General features: G+C 39.1%; 1 protein-coding gene across 4 annotated transcripts in view; it reads left to right on the top strand.

Annotated features, from left to right (window-relative positions):
• Positions 1 to 4,933: 4,933 nt before the first annotated feature.
• pfkfb3 (6-phosphofructo-2-kinase/fructose-2,6-biphosphatase 3) overlaps positions 4,934 to 22,294 on the top strand; it is a 31,315-nt gene continuing 13,954 nt past the window's right edge. For 2 of the 4 annotated variants that reach the window (XM_015352400.2, XM_006633287.3), the window contains exon 1: positions 20,735 to 21,214. In XM_015352400.2, the coding sequence (XP_015207886.1) occupies positions 21,133 to 21,214 (82 nt within the window). In that variant the 5' untranslated portion in view covers positions 20,735 to 21,132. Of the gene's footprint in view, positions 5,057 to 20,733; positions 21,215 to 22,294 lie in introns of those variants that run through there. The other 2 variants (XM_015352401.2, XM_015352399.2) reach the window with 2 other exon arrangements.

The following is a 22,294-nucleotide window of genomic DNA, read 5'->3' as shown; positions in this document are numbered from 1 at the left end:
TATCTTTTACGTTTATCACTTCATTGTCATCACTGAGTAAATACAGGACTGAAGCCGACTGCAGATGTCGTTCTCACGGTTCAATTTCATTTTTGAAGACGGGCCTTTCATTCCCTTTTTTCGCTCCGTATGTTACACAGTAACGATTTGCATTAGAAATGTAAATAGGTCCTATCTGAAGAACATGTTTGGGTATGTATCACTAAGTTCATATTCTAAACAGCAGGAACGGGCAGCTCTGGTCCTTGAACACCAAGTATCTGCACATTTGAGAGGCACCTTTCAGTTTGTGTTGGATTAAGATCTGGAAATTTCTGCAGAGTAGGCAGACTTCTTATCCTTATATTAGGTTCAATTAAGTAGTTCTGAGATGTAATGGGAAAACCAGAAACAAACGTGGCATTTGAGGCTTGCCTACCCCTGCTGTTTTGTTTTTGATAAAAATTACTACTGTATATAGAATTAGGTACTGAATGTTAGGTAACCCATTCCGATGCAGGGAATGCAATTTAAATAAAAATAAGAATTTTTCAGTGGATTCGTACTTCCCTCTTGTTAGAGGAAAAACAAATTCAAAAATTCGTTCGGGATTTTTTTAGGGAAAATATCCCTGTCTTAGTCCTTTGAAGGCTTGTAAATGTATGACATCGTATCAGAATGAAAATGAACATTTTGCAGAAATTGAAATTTACCTCCCTTTTGAATTTTTGTTCCCTTCTGGTTTTGAAAGTATGACACAAACATTTTACATTTCCAGTCCCATATAGCACATATTCTACTTACCCAAGGTGAGGTTATTCTTAACAAAACTCCAACAATACTTTGTTAGAGTAAGGTGTCCCTTGATAAATACCAGTTTAAGAAAACAAGGGAATGGAATATTCAAAGGTCTTTTTTTTTCATGGATGCCATGTAGTATAGTATGCAACTGGTGTTAGGCAGGTGCGGAACGCCTTGACTATTATCTGAGTTACACTGATGTGGCCACCATGAAGGGTTGCATCACAGGTTGTGTCAGTTTAATTACTGTTATGGTAAGATGCTACATGCTGCCTTTAAAGGCACCAAAGTTGATTAGGCATGGCTTACCGGTGCCTAGTTCCCCAGTCTTATTCTGGGCTACGAAACCTTTGTTATGTAAATTGCAGTTTTTTCCCCGCATGTTCTCAGGTTTCCTTTCCAGAGACATGCACGCTAAGTTAATTGGTGTCTTCAAATTGTTCCTTTGGGCGGATGAATGTGCAATACACAGCGGTCAGTTCTGCCTGCGCTGCACTTACTATACTTCAGGAATGTGTGCCTGTGACTCTCGCCTGAATAAAAGTCGCTTGCCTTTCTGATGAAGGATGAGTGAACAGGATTTTTTTTCCCAGATTTTAGTTAACTCTTAACTGAATACACAGAGTACCCTCCAAAAATATTCATACCCTCCTGAAATAGAAACAAACATAGAATGAGTTATGAGATAGTCTTGCTTAAAACAACTTTAAAATTATAATAAGATCATTATAATTATGTTGCTCAGAGAAAAGTCGTGTTTGTCGTAAAATACTGAAATCCAGAAAATGCGAAGGGTCACCTTTATTCAAACCTCTATTCCTTAAAATAAAATCAATTTTTTACAAAAAATAACTTACAATAACTATTTGCTCTTTGGACGTGCAGCGGAAGCCTCAGGAACTATGGAGGACTCTGAAGTTTTCCTGTTTCCCTGGGGTATTTAAAGAGGTTACACATGAAAGGCATTAAATAGTAGCATACCTCTTGGTTAAGATCAAAGAGCTCTCTGTGGACAAATGGTCATTGATCTTCACAAGATGAGAGATGCAGCTGCAAAGAATCCCCAAAAGATGAGTCTACTACGTGCCGTAGTGGTATTGTTTTAGAATTCTGAGGTTTCGTGTAGCCCTCCCAGGAAGCGTATGAATATGTATGTTTCCATGGGCTCCAATGCAAGAGGTTAATTAGGCAAAAGCTGAAGACCTCCAACACAAACTGTCATTTTCAAGATAGAAAGTATCAAAGACCACCATTCTTTGTCATCTGCTTAATGTCTGGGTTGCAAGGAAGTACCATAAATATTGATGACTTTAATTTGTTTAATTACAGCTGAATGAGAATTGGAACCATGTCTTATAGTCAGGTAAAGAGGAAATAGAGCTTTTTGGATATGCTCGTTATCAAGTTTTGTGTAAAAAAGGTGATACTCATCTTGATGAGAATATGAAATACGATGGGGAGTATATTCCCGGTTTGGGGTTGCTTTGCATCTACAGGTCCTGTTAAGATACCCGTTGTTGAAAGTTATTCTTGTTAAAATGGGGAGAGCTGATAGCCAAACAACTGGTTCTCTCTGCCGAATAGCTTATACTTGGCCACAAATGAGCGTTCTAGTGTAACAATGATCCAAAGTACATCTCCAAATTGACAAGTTAACTGCACACAAAATAAATGTTCTCGATTGGCCACCTCAGTGTACAGACCTCAGTCCAATTGATCATTTGTGTTTTGAACTAAAAACAAAAACAGTTAAGCAATGAAAAGGAGGACCTAGTGCAAATCTGCCTGGAGTAAAGTCAGAATTGCCAGAACCTCACAGCACATTACAAGAGGTGTCTTGTCAGTATAGTCTTTGTCAGTGGAGGATTTACAAAATACTTACTACAGAGGTATGAATAAATGTGACCTTAGTGTTTCCTGAATTTATGACAAACACAATATTTCTCTGTGTAATGCTATTTAGATAAAGTCATCATTTTCAGCAGGACATATTCAATCCGCAAATCTGTTACATAGAGAATTCTCATGATTGTATGGGATGTTTTTTGTCCTAATTTAATGGAGGGTATAAACCCATCTTGATGGCCCTGTATGTAATGTGTGCTTTATGGAGTGTATATCTGAATATTGTTTAAACTATGCACACAACTGTGAAATGACTCGGTGTCATGGGTTACTTTTGCAAGGAATTTAATTTGGTTCTGTAGGTCCAAAGACTTACACAAAAGTATTTAGTCAGAAGTGATGTGAAAAGTGTACTTCAAATGAATGGAAAATGCAACAAATCGTATAGAGAAACAAGTAATGTTACTCATAGGTATGGTGTCATAATCTGGGGCAACAGAAGTGTTACCAAATAATTATACAGGTCTCTCTGAAGATTTAATTTAGTACTACCACAAGCATTATTGATCATATCCTGAGGGAGATAAGACACTGTTTCTTAGAAGTGAGCTAAATAAAAGCTAGAATACTCATACAGTGTAGTGTTTTTGCCTGGATGTGTGTGATTTGTCTATTTGTGCGTCTGCCTTCTGCCTTTAACCGAGGTCTCTGGCCTTCCTGGTGCAAACAGTAGGACAGGTGGAGATCAACAACCTTTAAATGACACAATGTTTGCCCACACACCACTCAATTACCACACAGTTGGTGGGAACACCTTAAGACTGTGTGGGGTGCAGGACAGGCTCGAACCAGTCCTGGGACAGGGGGAAGCAACACTCTAACACCTGGTCAACGGCACCCACTCATCTGGTCTACCGCCCCGTCATCACGTCTCTCATTCAAGTCCCAGGTTCTGGCCAGATCCTGAAAAAGGGACCTATAATCCTCAACCAGCCAGTGGGAATGGCAGCTGGCTGAAGCACAAGACACAGAGCAGGAGTGGAGAGGAGTCGGAAACAAGGGAGACCTCAACAGAGAGCCACAGAGGAAGACTCAGGCATCGTCCTCCTCCCCCTACCCAGTATGGATGGGGAGAATATGCTAGGAGGAGCACGATGGACCACATTATATAGGACTGACAGAACTGATGAGAAGGCTACAGGCAACTGAAGGACTAAACGGAGTTGCAGTGGCAGAAAGAGGCTCGCCCGGCCACAGGACTGAGAGGATTTGGGAAAGTGCCGCTGTATTCTGGGACGTTTGTTTTGGGTTATTGGGAAACATAAACTTCACTTGTTTCTGAGTGCTTCCCCCATATGGACACATTTCTGTTGTGGTGTTCTGATACTTTATTGATCCCTTGAGGGACATTGCAGTGCAACAGCAGCTTAACACAGACACAGTGTAACACATGATACAATAATAACAATACAATACAGTCAGTACAGTGAGAAGTGCCCTAAGAAGAGTTACTCACAGTCCAGAACACACAAAGAACAAACCAGAGCAGAACAGTACACAAAAAAGTGGTATTGCACAATATGACTATAAATATAAATATGTTGCAAAGCTCCCTAGAATTGCACAATTCTGTTTATGGTTAGACAGTGATGCACTGTAATTGCTAGAGTCATAAAAAGAGAAATTATAGCCGGTCTTGAGAGTGTGCTGACAGTTCTGGGAGATGCAATGAACCTGTTGCAGGGAGAAGGGTCCTAGCACCTTTAAAATTGTTAGGTGGCATCTACATGTCCTGCATGTTGGGGTCCCTTACCTGTGACATTAGTATCTTATTAATCTGAGGATCTAACTGAGCCACTTCTTGATAAAAGCCAGGGTTTGACAGCATGGTGGGTGGTTTGTTCCAGACTCCCACAACCCTTGGTGTACAATAAAAGCCTCCTGTTATCCATTTTAAATTGGTTTTCCATTAATCCAAGGAATGTGTAATCAATTGCAATATACCAAGGGCTGGAGAAACCGAAGTATAAACACCTTTTCCTGCACGCACAAGGAATATCTTTCCGATTGCAAATTAAATGCATCTGCGTTTTCTTGCAATATTTTAAAAATACCATTTTGATCTGTTGAAATATAATCAATTTTAACCGCGCAGTGCTGAAGTTTTAGGGTTGACTATTTACTTTCAGCCTTCACATGAACAAAAATGCCTTCACCAAAACGCATTACAACAGCAGCTGTCTTATCAGAGTAACAGGAAGAAAACGTGAAATTAATGTGAAGATTTGCGACAGACTGACGTTTTACTTCCTTATGCAACATTTCCTGTAGAGATATTTCTGCATCAAAATAATATTTTTCTTTTTTTTTACACCACCTCGTATTACTGTTATAGACTAATCGTCTGACTACACGATGTGTTCGAGGAATGGTAAGTGTAAAATGCAATCATTTAAGTTAATATGATAGGGAAAATGCTATTGACTCTCATTACCCAGACTTTTACCTCGCGTTTCAAATATGACGCAGCAGATATATATGCGAGGAAGTCATTTACTCTCTAAATTGTTTCCGTACTTAGATGCACAAGGAATCTGTGTACATACAGATCAGAATCAATGTGGGATAACAGAACGGAATGAAAATGTTAAATAAGAAATAGAGTAATTAGATTGATTGTGCTTACCCCGAAATTGTTTTGACTCGAGCGCTTGTAGGTTTTACATGCCAAGTTCCGCATGATTAATATACTTGTGTGCATTTGCTATTTAAAAAAAACATTATTATTATAGGGTTTGCAATATGGTTAAACTTAAAAGTCTTTCTTCAGACATTTGGGACATCACTGCTTATTCAAGCAGACATCAGTGAAAATGGCAAAACATGAGACTTGGATAATCAGACGTTAAATTTATTGTGAAAGCGTCAAATGACCGTTACGCAAAAGGAAATCATTAACAAAAGCAAATAGACATTCACGGCTGAAAAACGTTTCTAGTGCATAAGACAAATATAAATGCCTTATTATTTGTTTATAACTAGAATTGTTTAATTTTAATTCAAATGATAGCCCTGGTATGTTGGCTATTATTTTTTTGCGAATTAAGCATTTACTGGTTGAGCTGTATTTGGTGTGAAACACTGTGTGACAGTGTGACAGTTTTGACCAATAAAAGAGCTCCTTTCCTTTCGAGTTCCTCTTCTCCGGTGGTTTTTCAACACGAACGCGTTCTGTTTTATCTCTTGGTTTAGTATTTGTGAGATACGAGGAACAGGAAGTTTGTCATTTGAGGATTTGGGGTTTGGGGAGGGTGTTGCTGTTTAGGTACAGCTGCTTATTTTCTTTCTTTCTACCTCCCAAGTCTTGTTTATTTGCTTGACATAGGAGCCGGAACTGCACCTTTTCCCCTTAGAGACCGCACGATTCAAGAGTCACACACGGACGGGTTGGCCATAAATATATAAGGGAGCCGAAAGATATGCTACTTACACACTGCGTTAAATTCGGGAAAAGGTCATGCTCTTATCATGTCCAGTCTCGCTCTCCGTCGTATGTACAAGTACTGTCAAAAGTATTCACCCCCTTGGAGTTTCGTTTCCACATTTTATTGTGTCACAACATGGAATCATAATGCGTTTAATTTGGCTTTTGTTTTTGTATGGATCGACACAGAACACTACGCAGTGTCAAAGTGAAACCTAACTTCCTGAATTAGTTATAAACATAAAATAATTGACTGCATTAAGTATTTACCCCTTTTACTATTATAAAAATAGTTCCAGCCTAAAATCAGTTGTCTTTAGAAGTCACATAATTCATTGAATGGAGCCCACCTGTGTGCAATTTAAGTGTTTCACGTACGTCCAGGTTAAATACACTTATCACTGGGAGATTCCACCTCTGATAAGTACAGGTCCCAATAAAAACTACAAAACCTTTTCCCGAACTTCCCTTGGCGCTGTCTGCGCCCTTGCAGGTCCCAGGTTCCTTACAGTTAGGATGCAGTTCCTTCAGCTAGGAGAATCAGGTCAAATGAACCTCAAATACATTGTGTCTCTGCATACTGCATCAGCCATATGATCCTGCATCTCATAACTGGCAGCCCACTGAAGCTATGCAGGTGTGACCTTGGTCAGTAACTGGATGTGAGACCTCCTGGGAAAAACTAAGGTTGCTTCCTGAAGAGGTGTCAGTGGGGCCAGCAGGGGGTGCTCATTCTATGGTCTGTGTGGGTCCCAATGCCCCAGTATAGTGAAAAACATATACTGTGAAAAGGTCCTGTCCTTCAGACAAGACATGAAACTGAGGTCCTGACTCTCTGTGGTCATTAAAAAATCCCAGGGAGTTTCTCGAAAAGATTAGGGGTGTAACCCCAGTGTCCTGGCCAAATTTCCCCCTGGACTTTACCACTCATGGCCTCCTTATAATCCTCGTCTATGAATTGGCTTCTCTTCTCCTTCCCACTGATAGCTGGTGATTGGGGTGTCACATCATCCCGGTGCTGCAGCACATTAATAGAGGGGAGTCCCCATTATGTGTAAAGCACTTTGAGTGGAGTGTCCAGAAAAAGTGCTATGGAAGTGTAATTATTATTATCGTTATCATTTGAGTGGACTACTGAAGTCATAGAAATTAATTGCACTTAAATGCTTTTAATTTCTAAGAATCCCAAACACTTTTGAATACAGATGGGGACACACTTCTCCATCAGTGAAGTGCATCCTACACCCATAATAACCAGCAGCGTAGGACTTCATTTTGCATCCAATCTGCCGGACAGCACTTCCTAGTGGACAGTGTCTGCAGTCACCACAGGGTGACATTAGTTTGGATATTCTGGTCCAGGAGAAAGAGCGCCACCTACTGGTCCACCAACACCACTTAGTATGAAGGAGTCGGCTGCCCTTGTCTGTGGGATTATACCCCACTCCCCTCATAGCTTCTGTAAGAGGGGGTCTGTAGAAGCTAGTTTCCTCGGCCTCTTGACAATAGCTCAGCAGGGTTTTGGTATGCTGGCTGGCCGGGTCTTGGGAGATTTGAAAAACCTGTTGTTCTTTTATGTTCTACATTTCTATACTCCTAAATCTGAATTGAATTCTAAACTTAAATCCTACCCCAAACCACCCACATTGTGAATATAAACCACAGTTACATTCTATAATGCAGAATAAATGGAATTATTTAATTATTAATTATAAAATAATTATTTTTCCAAATTCATGAAAAACAGAAAAATAAGATAATTAGCTCCTTAAATTACTAAAGTTTCTGGCAGGTAATATTTTTCAAAAAGTGAATTGTTGCCACTTGCAATTGGCTGTGGCTTTGACTTAAATTATGACAGGCTGTATAAATCATCATGGTATTGATAACATATAATTTAAAGACAGTTGCTTTGATATGCATTAAAATACTATCACCACAGTAAGACGCAAATATTTACACTTGTATCTCCTAAGAAATTCTGCGACTCCTTTAATAGTTTCTGATGAAGTTTTTCCTCTAGTCAGCAAGCTGCATTAAAAATAAAAACGTAATTTCTATAAACAAATGTTCATTGCATGGTAGGTCTAATTACAGAGATAAAAAAAAGATCAAGAAATTGTAATTTATTCACTTTGTGGTAGCTCAGGGCTGACTGAGAAAAATAAGATGCCGTGAAACAAATTGCGGCCTGGAGGTTCATACTTCCTGTCATGTTCATGTTTCATGCTATTTGACTTTTGAAAGTTAAAATTGCATTTTTATTTATTTCAAAATATGGCACTTAAATGTAGAAACCATTGTGTTTCTTCCTTTGTTAGCACACATTTGGTGCTTCCTTCTGGTATCCACAGTTCTACCAGGGGTCTTGGTGTTAAACTGATGGTGTGTGAAGTAATTAGATTGTCTGAGTGTTCATGTCACTTACTTGAGAGAGAAGAGTGTGACAGATACTTTAAGAGGATTCCTGTTTGCCATTATGGTGAAAAAACACTTTCAAGAAGCAAGTATCTGTTCAGAGGTCTTAGTCAGGGATTTCTGTAAATCATGGATTTCCGCAGTGGGATACATGTACGGTCAGCAATGGTAGTAAACAAAATTGAAAGTAATTGTTAAGTATTTCATCTTTCCACTGTTTTACTAGATGACAGTGAAAAGTCTCAGTCAAAGTTGTCTAGAAATGATCATAATTTCCATGTGAGCTTTCCAACCTTGGACTGAACATCTTTGCATGAGGAATGAGACATTTTTATCCTCTCTGCTGCATTATGCAAATAAGCAAGATACAACTTTGCTTAACAAATGAATTCCTCTCTCCTCAGAGGAAGGCTTTACAAGAGAATTATGAAAACATATGCAATAATTAGGTTTTTTTTTTAGAAAATGACAGGTTTTATTGGGTAAAATGTTTTATGAAAGCAACTACAGCTGGAATGGTAAAAAATGAAAATCCCTGGAACTAACTAGACTTCACCTTTGCTCAAGGAAGTTGAAAGGCAAATGGAAAGCTTAAGAAAAAAAAGCAAAAGTTTAGTTTGTACATCATTTTCAACGTGACTATGGTAGTGTCACATCCAGTAAATAAATGAATGTCAGTTTGGGAGATAATGTCGATAATTGGGCTGCAGGAGTGTTACTTTCCTTTGTTCCTAGCTATTTTCAGTTCACACATTACTATTCACTCTGCTATCTTGAAAGAATTCTTAAAGCCCTAATGCTCACTGGTAGCATTGTATCTGTTAAAGCCTGTGGATTTCCTCCTGTGACTGTGAGATAAAGAAGGGTTTCACTCTGTGTTTGGCAGCTGTTTGTTATTGTGTTTCCCTGTGAAAACATGAATAACAATAAGGTTCAGCAAAGCTGGCAAAAAGTAACATTCAGTAAAGAAAGCGGTTTACTGGCGGGACACTGAATATTCACTAAGTGTAGTGGTGCTTTTTGTTTTGAAGATTGACTGAAGAACCCAATCACCTACTGGTTTTATGAAATAGGCTGCTCCTTCATGCTTTCAAAGCACTTATGTTTGTTTTTTGTATTTAAGCTATGAGTGACTCGCGATCGAGTTTTACATTTGTAAAGAGAAGTGTTTTTCCTGGACATGCAAATGTTTCTTACACGTGTTTGTGTATCACAGGCCGAGGCCATAGAATTACATGACTATAGTCATGTACTGTAATATAGAGTTGCAGGTAAAAGGATAATGTGCAATAATGTTACTAATGAGCATCGCCAAATACCCTCAAGCCAATTTAGTGAAACACTAAATCACTTTGATACTTCCTGCTATATAAAATCCAACTAATCTCCATCCATCAATCATATTTACTCTTTGGATATATGGATATACTGTATATGTTCATAATATTTTACAGTGTAGTTGTGTTTCTGCATTTGGAGATGACACATATGTTGATAAATAAGTTAAGGACTTCTGTCAACTCTGGTACAGCCTCGTGTGCAGTTCTGTTGCACTGCTCGGCTCATATGGAGAAAAGCTCAAGCTCTGTTTTCTTTCTCCTGTAGTAGTAAACAGAAGATCAGGCTCCCTGTGCATGTAGCAGGAGTGTTTGCAGTTTAAAATAGATACTTAGTGTCCTATATGAAGATCTACTGGGAAAAACCGGCTTGCTTCTTGAACAGCCACTCTAGATAAACAGAAGCAAGATGTTTTTCTGTTGATCTGACACATTCGCAGCAGCAACATTGTTTACTGTAACAGATCACAGCTGTTCGTGTTTCTCAGTTTGAAGGGACTGCCTCAAAAGTTGTGAAGACATCAATGCCCCGAAAGTTCCATCTTGTTGTGTATGTTGCAGGTACCGTCGAAATGTAAAGAACAGAATTGTGGTGCCATGTTTGATAATACATTACAGCAAAGTACAACTATCTGGAAAAACAAAGGTGAAAGACACTACAGGGTTGTTGTTGGCCTTGTGAATCATATGACACTACACTTACAAAGTTCCATGGAATGCATTAAGAAATGCATATCTTCATTATGCAATGCACTCAATGAAGCCTAATCTCACAGCATTATTTGTTCCCCATAAAAAGCTGGAGGAAGTCCTTTCTTTTTCTTACAAAAAAGGAACTGGAAAACAAGTTTTTGCTTTTCTCCAGCATATTCATAAAGCTAAATATTGAAGTGCACAGTTATTATACAGTGCTGAACTCCAAAAGCCTTTATGTGCAGGAAATAAATAATATCAGAATCTTTGTTTGGTCACTTATAAGAATAAAATGTCAAAGGTCTCTGTTGTTTTCTAAATTAAACATATTGCTTTGTATTAATTGATACCTCTTGTTTAAGAAAATCAGTTGTCAAAATTGGTCTGTAAGACAGTTGATCCTCCTAAATGCTTACAGTATAATGATCCTGAGATGAGTCGATATGATGCCTACACTTAATTTTAACATTGTGATGCCTTAAACAGAACCTGTAGCTCTGAGTCACAGTTACAAGTGAGTGCTTTTGCTTTGCCAAATTCTTAAATTCCATACATAATGCTGATGTAATGTCCTGTAATATACAAAGCTTTATCCAAAATCTGTCCCCTCTCAGTATTTTATGCTGCGTAGCTCAGTTTCTCCACTCTTGCAACCACTCTTCTGTGACCACAGAGGGTGTGGTACACAATTACAGAATGCTGCATTTTAGAAACAAAACTGGTACACAGCCAGTGAGAAGCATATGTTTGCAAGACAGAGGCTCTATAAGTACACCTACTTGGTCTCACCAGTACCTGCGTTGTGCTATTATTAGCTGAGGTTTAGGGCACAGGTAGGAAGTGCCTTCTCCACCCACCAAATTAAAATAACTATGTTTTAATATGACATCAATGTTATCTCCACTCTGCTTATAGTACTTACATTTGTGCAGCTTTTTTCTTCCCAAAACATCGTGAAGCACACCACCTATCCAACAACAAAATACATTACCCATCTCGGCAACCCAGAGCTGGCATTACACACCTGCAGTATCACTGAACTGCAGGCCAGGTGAAGAAGTGAGAAACTACTTCACCAGTTGAATTGAGATCGTGAGAAAACCCAGGGTGGAATTTCATTTGGACACTGGGGTCCAAAATGTTAAATGGAAAGTTAGGTAACATTTCTCCTTGTTGAGCTATGGGATGTTAAATGACCAAGATGACTCCATCGGGCTCCATTACTCTCAGAGATGGGACAAGATTTTTAAACTCCCCTTTACATTAACTTATAGATGTTAATTTATAAACTCAGAATTGCATTTACTGAGATAAAAATCAGTTCTTAATGCCTGTGAGTAGTACACATACTGATCAGCTGTTCAGTAACCTAACATGAAATAATGCTTTTGAGCAAATCAGTAACACTACTCAGCATTCCACGTAGTCTGATAGTTCCCAGGAATGTTGAACAGCAATGTTACCTTACAATGCACCAATTAAACATGCTCATCTCATCAAAAACATAGTGCTGAGTATACAAATGTAATTCTTTCAATTTAAGGGTGGTTTTAAAATCCTATCCTGTCACAAATCACTTCAGACCTGGAGTCATCAGGTCACCCTTCCATACTGGGACATGGGATTGGAAATTGGAAATGGGATTGGTTCAGGAGGAAGAGCGCCTCCTTCTGGTCCACCAACACCTCTTGCAGCAGCAGCAGTCTTGCCTTCCGTGATGGTCTTCCATACTAGTATTATGTCTGACCTTGCTTAGCTTCTGCGATCTGACAAGATGGGTCTACAGAGCAGTGTTGATGGTGTCACTTAGGGATTTAGAGGGATTTTTAGAAGAATTCCAGTGTCTGAGAAATGTACTCAACATCCAGGGGTTACAGGAACACATAAGTAATCGTGGCAGATGTTTGCTCATGCAAGAGTATAATTTGGCAAATCTTTCATTTTCCAACAAATTCACTTAAGAGGGAAGAATAAAGAACTGGTTAAAACTGAAAAGGCTTCTTTCTTAATTCATAACCTGGAATATAGCCATAAAAACTATAGGATGTGACCGGTCTTAAGAAATATCGCAGCTGGAATTATTTTTAAGGAATTCCCTGTGTTGAAATACTCTTTATACGGCTCCTTTGTTTAAGTAAACACTACAGATCCTTAAGGATTTGGGCATTAGTTGACTGTGGAAAAAGTAATAAGGGTGGTCATTCTATGTGAAGGGTAACTGACTTTTAACTAACTTCCTTGCTTGTGTGGACCATCAATTATGTTCCCTTCATCTAGAATGATTACGTATTTCAAAACCAATTATTGTACTTTATTATTTACTTCGTAAGAAATTCAGTCTCAGTTCACTATCGGTGGTAAAGCAGCTTAAGCTGAGGTTGTTCCCTTGTGGTTGCTGTGAATTCTGAAGTGTTGACAGAGGTTGTGACCTATAATCAAAAATGAAAGATGTTCTCAGCTCAAGTAGTAACTCTAGGCTTTCCAAACAGATTATGGCAGGCTATTCCAAACAAGAATTGGATGTAAAAGGAATTACAAATCTTCTAAACATTTTCCAACTGCACTCATTGAGAACTGATCCAAAAATGAAGAGCTTGTAGAATTACTGTATATTCATTATGTTGGCAGTGCACAGACCTTTTCTCTGTATTGTATAGTGGCTAATCACCAGTTTCAAACCTTATTCAAGACTTTGCTCCTAAACTTCTGAGCTGTTGACAACATTGGGCCTAATTTAAATCCCTTCCCACGACTGGATCGTTTTAGAATTAGAAATAGTTTTGTTGTTCTGAAGAGTGCTGCATTAAATTCTTGATAAACCATCCTATAGTATCCCATGTAACCATCTTATGATATCATCCTATTGTATCCTATATCTCACATAATATTAAATTATAAAAATTAAAGAAATTATAACATTTCTTGTCAGCAGTGATGTGCAGTACAACTACAGTATATTATGTAATTTTCAAATGTTTATTCCGAATTCAAACATATATTCTTGCAAAGCACTATGAGGTGTTTCCCATCTTTGGAAAGTGATAAAGATATCATGATGATTTATTGATTTAACACACTTAACTATTTTATGTATCTTCACCTTTATACTGTAAGGGACCTAATGTATAATACTGTCACTTTCAGCTGTTGTCCACTTTAGACAGGGTTAAAGGACTGGCCTTATCTGGCCTTAGACAGGGCTGGATTAAGGACCCTATAGGCTCTGAGCACTTCTGTTTCATAGGCCCTTTGGTGGATGCGTTTTATGGGTGGTTTGATTTCTATGAGTAGATGGGTGATCAAAATAGTCTGTCATTGCTACATATATACTTATTCAAGAAGAGATCTTTTTAACAATATTTATCATACAAATGTCATAGGTCTTTAAAGGCCTTAGGTATAATGTCTGCTGTACATAAACTATCACTAGCAATTGTTCAAAGCTTTGGTCAGATCATTTCAGGCAAAATTTGACCATTTGAATATATACACTTTTTGCTCGTCAAAGCATTCAAGGTGTAAGGCTTGCAGTGCTGAAGTCTACAGCTGTTTAGAGCAATAAAACTGGAAGGCGTTGTATTAACCAGTGGTACATTTTGTTTGTGACTTTTAAACAAAGCCTGAATCAGCTAGTTGGACAGCAGTTAATGGTATGAGAGAGCCTGATTGTTTTTTAAAGGCTGACAGAGCAGTGCACAACAGGATTCCGATTGTTCTTCATTGCAGAAATTAGAATACAACTAAACATTCCTGGGTTGGAGTCCTGGGACCATTGGCAGGTATAACTCTCCCTTTATGCAGAAAACAAAAGAGATATTTGTACTGTTGGTCTACTGTTGCAGTATCTGTTCTGACAATTTCACCATTCCACGTAAAAAGTCAGCATCATGTTTATCATTTCAAGCGCTGTGTCAGCCATTCCTCATTTTTTGCATGGTTTATCTGCCTTGTCGGAACCTGCAGAATGTAATGAATTGAGCTCCTAGAATTTTGTCCAACTCTCACATTAACTGTTTCACTTCTCTCTTGGTTAGCACAAGTTGTTGATCTTAAACTGTTAGTCTGAAAGAAAAATATACTTGTTATATGCTAGAACCCATTCCTACTTTCTTAGTTTGCCCTATTTTCTATGCACTTTGCTTTTTGGTTATTAAGTCATCCATGTGGTTGAACATCCTTCATCTCCAAATGCCTAAAAATCTTACCATGTCACTGAAGAGCCACGTAATTGCTTACAAAAAATTCTGGAGTATGTTGCTTATCGTAACCATGACAACTGAGCTTTTATCTTAGAACAAACAAACCTTCTGGATCTGCTCTTCTCCAAGTTGTAAGCTTTTGTTTAAAAGCTATGACTTTCCGGTGGCCCCCGGTTCTGCTATTCTGTTTTTGTACTACTGTACCTTAGTTTGATACTGTTGATCAAATTCTCCTGTTTCCATGAGTAGAAAGTGTACTCTGGAATTTAGGAACCACAGAACTGTACTTTGTTCTTCTGGGTGAGTTTAAGTCTGTCACCAGGAGGACTTCCTCAGGAGTTGCCTCCAGAACTGATGAATGCAATTCTCTGATTGCTGGAGTTCCTGGGACATTACTGAACAAACTGAAATATCGTAGAAACTCAGCATGTGTATTTATATGATACAGGAAATATTTGACTTTAGAATTTATGAATATCTGCCGTGGAGTTGATTGGCTTCCCTTCTAATCTACTGTTGCTTTGTATGTCCAGCCACAGTCTTCGATCTACATGAAATGATTTGCAAGATGACTTTGACATGTTGATGTAGATCTCAGTGTCCATGGCCAGATTATAGGTTTTTGGGCCCTAAGATAATAATAAATTGTTTAAAATAAGAAGAGGCTATTTGGTCCATTTGACATGTTTGGATGTTAACTCATTAAATCAGCAATTAATTGGATTTATACAGTGCATTTCATTATTATTGTTGTTGTTGTTGTGATAAATCTACATTATTTTTTATTATTCTAAGTAAATGCACTTTAGTGACTGCAAAACATTTTTAAAAAAAGATCATTAAGAAAAAACCCAATACCTTTCATATGTTTTTGAAAGGTACAAAAACAGTGTCTGGTCTGGTCAGTAGAAGATGACTGATGTATCACTGAGGTGCTCACTAAGGAAGAATTCTGCAACAAGCCCCAGGCAGTGGAAGGACAAAGTTCTTCACTACAATTAGCATAGAAGAGGCAGAAGTGTTTTGGATACTAGAAGCATTCAAGATTTATAAATTCCCAGGGCCTGATGTAATCTTAGCATTTGAATTTAAGGAAACAACATGTTATTTAAAAGCCATTGAGGCAACTCTTCCAACATTTGCTGAAGAGAGGGGTAGATCCCTTGGAATGTGAAATTGCTTGTGTGATGCACAGTCACAGGAAGGATGACAAAACCGAACCAAGTAATCATAGACCAATAGGTCTACATTTCAAAATGCTTTTGATAAAGTTCCTTATTGAAAGTTTAATTCTCCAATTACCACTGTAGGCAGTGGTCAGATTGAAAATAGCTTAATAAATAGAAAATAGAGAGTACAGATAAGGGAGAATACTCAAATTGTGGTGATGGAATTAGTGGAGTACCTCAGAGATCTGTACTAGGACCACTATTCTTCTTAATTTATAACAATAATCTAGATTCAGTTATAGTTAATAAACTAAATACATTTGCCTTCAAATTAGATTATGAGGATGAGCAAACCCTGTACAAGCTACAAATGAACTTCAAAAAGATTTAGATAAAATTCAACATTGGGAAAACAACCTGGCAGATGATGTTTAATGTAGACAAGTGCAGGGTTTTGCATGCAGGTAGCAAAAACATAAACTATAAATACAAAATTGGAAACACTGAGATAGAAGAAGCTACTTGTGAAAAATACATTTATTTTAATACATTTGTTCAGATATTGTGGGTTAATACATAAAAAGGCATACACAATGTGAGGATATTTAGTCAAAAATGTATAGTTTAAAATCCAGGGATGTTGTGTTCATAATAATTATTCCTTACACTTATATATGTCACGAACAGTTCTTTCCGGGCCCTATGCGGACGACGCAATCCAGAATAGTGAAGACACAAGGGGAAAAATATCATGCAGGAGTCGGTCGGGAGTGTCCATGCAGTGCTAGTGTCCCGGGAGAGTGAATCCAGGGCGAACAATCCAAGGGTAAATCCAGAGTAGGAATCCAAGACGAGAGGTTTAGTCCAAGACCAGGGGATCCATCCGTAGTTAAAACCAGAACCGGGTCGGGACCGGCGGGACAGGGAATCAGGACCAGGAAACTAAAACCATAACGGAGCCAGACACAGCAGGACCCCGGGCTCTCACGACACGGAAATCAATGAGAAGCCAGGAGTGAGGTCAGCGTGTGGCTTTTAAAGGGGAACGGGAATAGGGAACAGGTGCAGACAATGGGAAGGAACGAGGAAGGGCTGGAGCTCCCTTAAGAGGAGGGGTTAGCGATCGTGACAATATAGTGCTTTTCTGGACACTCTACTCAAAGCTCTTTACAGATAATGGGGACTTTTCTCCACCACCAGCAATGTGCAGCTCTACCTGGATGATGCAATGGCAGCCATAGTGTGCCAGAACGCTCACCACACATCAGCTATCAGTGGGGAGGAGAACAGAGTGATGAAGCCAATTTATAGATTGGGATTATTAGGAGGTCATGATTGGTAAGGGCCAATAGGATATTTGGCCAGGACACCGGGGTAAAACCCCTACTCCTTTTGAGAAACGTCCTGGGATTTTTAATGACCACAGAAAGTCAGGACATCTGTTTTATGTCTCATCCGAAGGACAGCGCCATTTTTACAGTATAGTGTTCCCATCACTATACTGGGGCATTAGGACCCACACAGACCACAGGGTGAGCGCCCCCTACTGACCCCACTAACACCTCTTCCAGCAGCAACCTTATTTTTTCACAGGAGGTCTCCCACCCAGGTTCACACCTGCTGATCTTATGTGGGTTGTCAGTTGTGAGCTGCAGGGTGATATAGTTGCTTAAAGATAAGATAAGATAAGCTTTTATTGTCCCTAGGGGGGAAATGTTTATGAACACACAGCGCTACTGTGCATCTAAATACCTCAGATCACATTACAGATTGCATCTATTAAATTGTTACAAGTGAATAATGAACTAATAAGGCCTCATGTATTCTAAACAAGTTACTTACCATCTTGTAGTGCTGCTACAATGTGGAGAAACTAAACCAGATACATTCTGGCTTAAAGGAATGTCCAACACTAAGGCTGAACTGAAAGAACTGAATCTTTTTAGTCTTGAACAAAGAAGACTAAGGGGAAATCTGATACTAGCATTCAGTATCCTCAAAGGCACTGACAAAGTCAACACAGTACTGTTCAGAATAAACACTGAAACTCAAACCAGTGATATAAATGGTCACTCCAAGTGACTTTCATATAGAATAAGAGGGTTGTGGGATTACAGCGGGCAACAAGCAGTCGAGTCATTAAGACCGTATGATACCTGGGGCCATCGTTTCTTCATATCAGCAGTGGCTCTGTGGGAAAGGATCTGTGCCTGTGGCTGGAAGGTTGCCAGTTCGTATCCTGCAAGAATCCTACTCTGTTTTGCCCCTGAGCAAGGCCCTTAACCCCAACTGCTCCAGGGGTGCCGTCTCAATGTCTGACCCTGTGCTCTGATCCAAAGCTTCTCTCTCCCTGCCTGTGTGTCTCATGGAGAGCAAGCTGGGGTATGCAAAAGACAAATCCCTAATACAAGAAATTGTATAGGGCCAATAAAGTGATTTTATCTTATCTTACCCTGGTTTCCTTCAGGAAATGGCAGAATGAGATTATTGGCTACTAACCACCAAATTGGCTACATTGACTGAATGGCCTCCTCTTCTTTGTAACCGTTCTCGTACTCTCTTTTAAAAAATTACGAATAAAATTCTAAAGACGATTGTATCCAGTCACCCCAGCCCCTTTTGAACAGTTAATCGAGAGCGGATTTTCTATACAGACGTATATACACACCTTTATGTAACCAGGAATGTTAATTGAGAACAAATGGTTATTTTCAATTTTCAATGACCTGGTTAAGAGGTTTGCTCCTTGGCAACAGAGTCAAATAAACAATAAAACGATTGTTCTTGCTTTTCCTATGTTCTCCAGCCTTTGTGGCTTGTAGCCTGTTCTGAAAGTTGAGGTTGAGGGGTGATCTAGCTAAGAATGTCCCACTCCAGAAGTTTTAGCATTACAAACAGATTAACACATTAAATAGAATTAAATTCAATAGAATGGAAATAAATAGAATGATGGGGACGTTATGCATTTATTAAGGAAATTCCTGGTAGATTAAAACTAAGACGAGCATATTAGAATTGACAATTGCAGTAACAAAGTGACATTTCAAATATTGTGTGCGCATTTAAGAATGAACCAGGGCAATGGGTGTGCAAGTGCTTGAATACTATGTAAATAATTCAAGATCTGCTAAGAAGGCTTGCTTTCCTAAACACAAATTGCTCTTAGCCTTTGAGAATTAATGTTAGATTGGTCACCAAAATCCATGCTCTGTGCCCAGAGCCAACAGCTGTCTGTTTTGGCTGCGATATCCCAGTTACGAGCAGCTTGCAGTGATACGGTTCTCTAGTAGGGAAAGACGCGTCGCTGTTTTGAAATTGAACGCCCCCCACGGAATCTGTCGCTGGTGCCAGAAACGGCCAGCACGTGTGCGCTTCCCTGCCACATTCCACAGTGCATTGCCGTGGTTTTCTTGGCCAGCGGATATATTTGCAGAAAGCTCAGTTACTCAAACGCTCGTAGGACTCATAGGTTTTTTTTATCTCAAAATTGATCATATGTCCCCTTTAATATACTGAATATTTGGGGAAAAGTTTTTTTTACATATATATTATGGTGGTTGCCTCAATTTCATGTGCACCAGCTCACATTTATTTTAAAAATGGCCTTTTATGACGACATACGCAATGAAGACTTTTTTCAGCCTACATTGCAATTGTCATCAAAAGAACCTTAGTGAACTGCACGCCCGTGAACGACTCGAAATTCGTGTTTCTGCAGTGATCACTTCTAACGTACTAAAAATTCAATGAATTTTTAACACTAATGAATCATTCCCTTTTACTTTTAAAACTCGTTTGGTTGTGCTTTTAATGGGTGCAGGGATCCGCTGAAAACAGTTGTTATGTACAGTACTGAATCGGACTGCTAGTCAATATGTTTTTAAAACAAATTACAGTACACCTTTCCTTATGTTATTGATGTCTCTCTTTTGTCAATCTTATCTGCAGTATTTTTGCCTTGTGCTAATTGCTATCCTTTGACCTCTTTTTTTAAAACCTAAATCAGAATGGACTACATTTACAGCGATTTCATTCTTTTATAAAATTGAAAACGTCTAAGCGTGAAATGATTTTTTTTGATGAAATCTTATTATTGATATTCACGTTATTGCATAGCCTGTAAGTCGGGATGGGAGGTATATGATGCTTTCTTGCACCGTTATCATTCAAGCGTGGAAGGGGGGAAAAATGCCCCCTCTCCCCCCCCAATGTGCGAATGCACAGATTTGCACGTGCACAAGGGACGATCCGCGAGACAGGCCAGGAACTCAATTGGGAATCCCTTCACTTCGGGCTCCAAAATTTCAAATGTCACTTCCTGTGAGGCAGCGTACATGAAGTACGTGCATTCCCGCAACGACAGGTTTAATTTGCCTGGACGCCACTTAGTAGGAGTCGTCTGACCACGAGGATCTATGTGACCTTATTAAAAATGCAATTGTATCGAAAATGATGTGATTTTTAAACACTTTCTCAAAAGTATAATTATTTCTAATGAAACCTTTGCGGTAATAAAGCAATAAAGCATTAGTTTAGTTTAAGCAAAAATTAAAATGAAGCAGGGTTTTATCCGCTTGATGCGGTCAAAGGGGGTTAAATGTATGTAACCATTTAATTATTATGTGTAGCGTATTTACAGCTTACTTTCACCAATAAATGTCACTGCAATATCAGACTTGTCCTTCGGTGATTCAGCAATTCTGCATTTTACCACAAGGCGGCGTAAAATGGTTTGTCTCTTTAAACCCTAGTAAAACACCGGTTACCACGCCTTTGAGTGGTGCGTCACGGTCGTCACGTTGCACTGCCGGCTTGTGAGGTTAAATACGGGATCTGGAACAGTGGGGGAGATTAAGATACCGGCATCGTAGGGAGGTAGCTCAGTGAAACGGTACAAACGAAATTCTTTAAGCGAGCAATTTATAATTGCCACAAAGCGCTGGTTAGGAGCGGATTTCGGTACCCGTGAGAAGACAGGAAATATTCTGACTAGCTACCTGCTTTACAGGAAAAAAAATGTTACTTCGGCGTTCCGATAACTAGATTTCCTTTTACATTACAATTCTCGATCCGTTTTTTTTTATTTAAAAAAACAAGCTAGTCACCGCGTACACTGGAATTTCTTTCAAAAAGAAATCTCTCGGCTTTGTTATACTCGGCATCCTAAAGGAGAAACTCGAAAGGATTTTTTTTTCCCCCACATAGCTATGCCAAAGGAGCTCAAGCAGACTCGCCTCCAAAAGATCTGGATTCCTTCTAAGGATGATAGACCAGCTATACCTCGTAGATGTAAGTGCAGTTCTCTCATCTGCTGTGTTAAAGAATGAAATGCGTATCGCCAGTTTTTTGTTGGTCTCTTGGTCGGGCCTTGTATCATAAATGTGGAATTCCCTCGCATGCTAAGTAGTAGCGCACATGATTAGTTTGCGTTACTTTAGCTTGCGGCAGGCGTGACGGCAGACTGCCCCCGTCTTTGATCTGATCTGTATTTGATTTTACTTTCTGATACGGTGTGGCATTCTCAGCCCTATTTTTGGTCTCCGCCGTAAAGCTATTCAGAGAAGACCTGAAGAACGCTTCACAGCCGAAACGTTGTGTTTTCTCTCTTCTCTTCTCAGTATGGAATAAACCTATTGTTCCTTTAGTTTTAGGGAAGACCTAGTTCATTTGGTGAGCAGTTGCACTGTTAGCGGTGCTATCCGCCCCTTGTTCAGACGGAGCTCTGTAATGCGGACGGCGGTTCTGAAGGATGGCGTTTTGTGACGTTGTGTTTTATAGTTCATTTATAGGTAGACACTTACACCTAAATGTAATTCCGAGTTTCGGTAACCGATGAATCTCTGCAAGTGGCATCTAAACGTTGCACTCTCGTACTCGTACATTTTTAATCCGTTTTTATCTGGGCATTTACAAGGACACTGTGAGGGTGTGATTTGTATTACGCGGTCTCCTGAACAAATGGTAGCGAACAAAGCACAAAAAGGAGAGCCGAAACGTGACTCACGTGTATTTGCATTTGAAGCAGGGGAGGGAAAAAAAATGTGGTCCAGGGCTCTGTTTAAAAATGGGCGGGACAACGTAGCCTATTGTAACCCATTCCTGCTTGTATTAAGATGTTAAAGAACAGCGATACACGAATTCCCTGTCCAAGCAGTCGCAAATCGACCACCGCAGTGTAGATTGTTAACAGTAAAAATGGTAAAAAAAACAATTAACATTTGAAGTGCTCAATGAATATGAAAGTAACGTTGGTCCTGCTTGGTTGCATGTATATAACTGATACAAGACCATTCAGGAAAAATGTGCCTAGTATTTTCCACAGTAATAAATAATGGAATGTAGGATAACTCGTTTGGTTTAACCTCTGTG

This window comes from Lepisosteus oculatus, chromosome 7, assembly GCF_040954835.1.
Source record: "Lepisosteus oculatus isolate fLepOcu1 chromosome 7, fLepOcu1.hap2, whole genome shotgun sequence".
Taxonomy (NCBI): Eukaryota; Metazoa; Chordata; class Actinopteri; order Semionotiformes; family Lepisosteidae; genus Lepisosteus; species Lepisosteus oculatus.
Note: the sequence above shows the minus strand (reverse complement) of the source record. Positions and strands in the feature narration are given on the sequence as shown.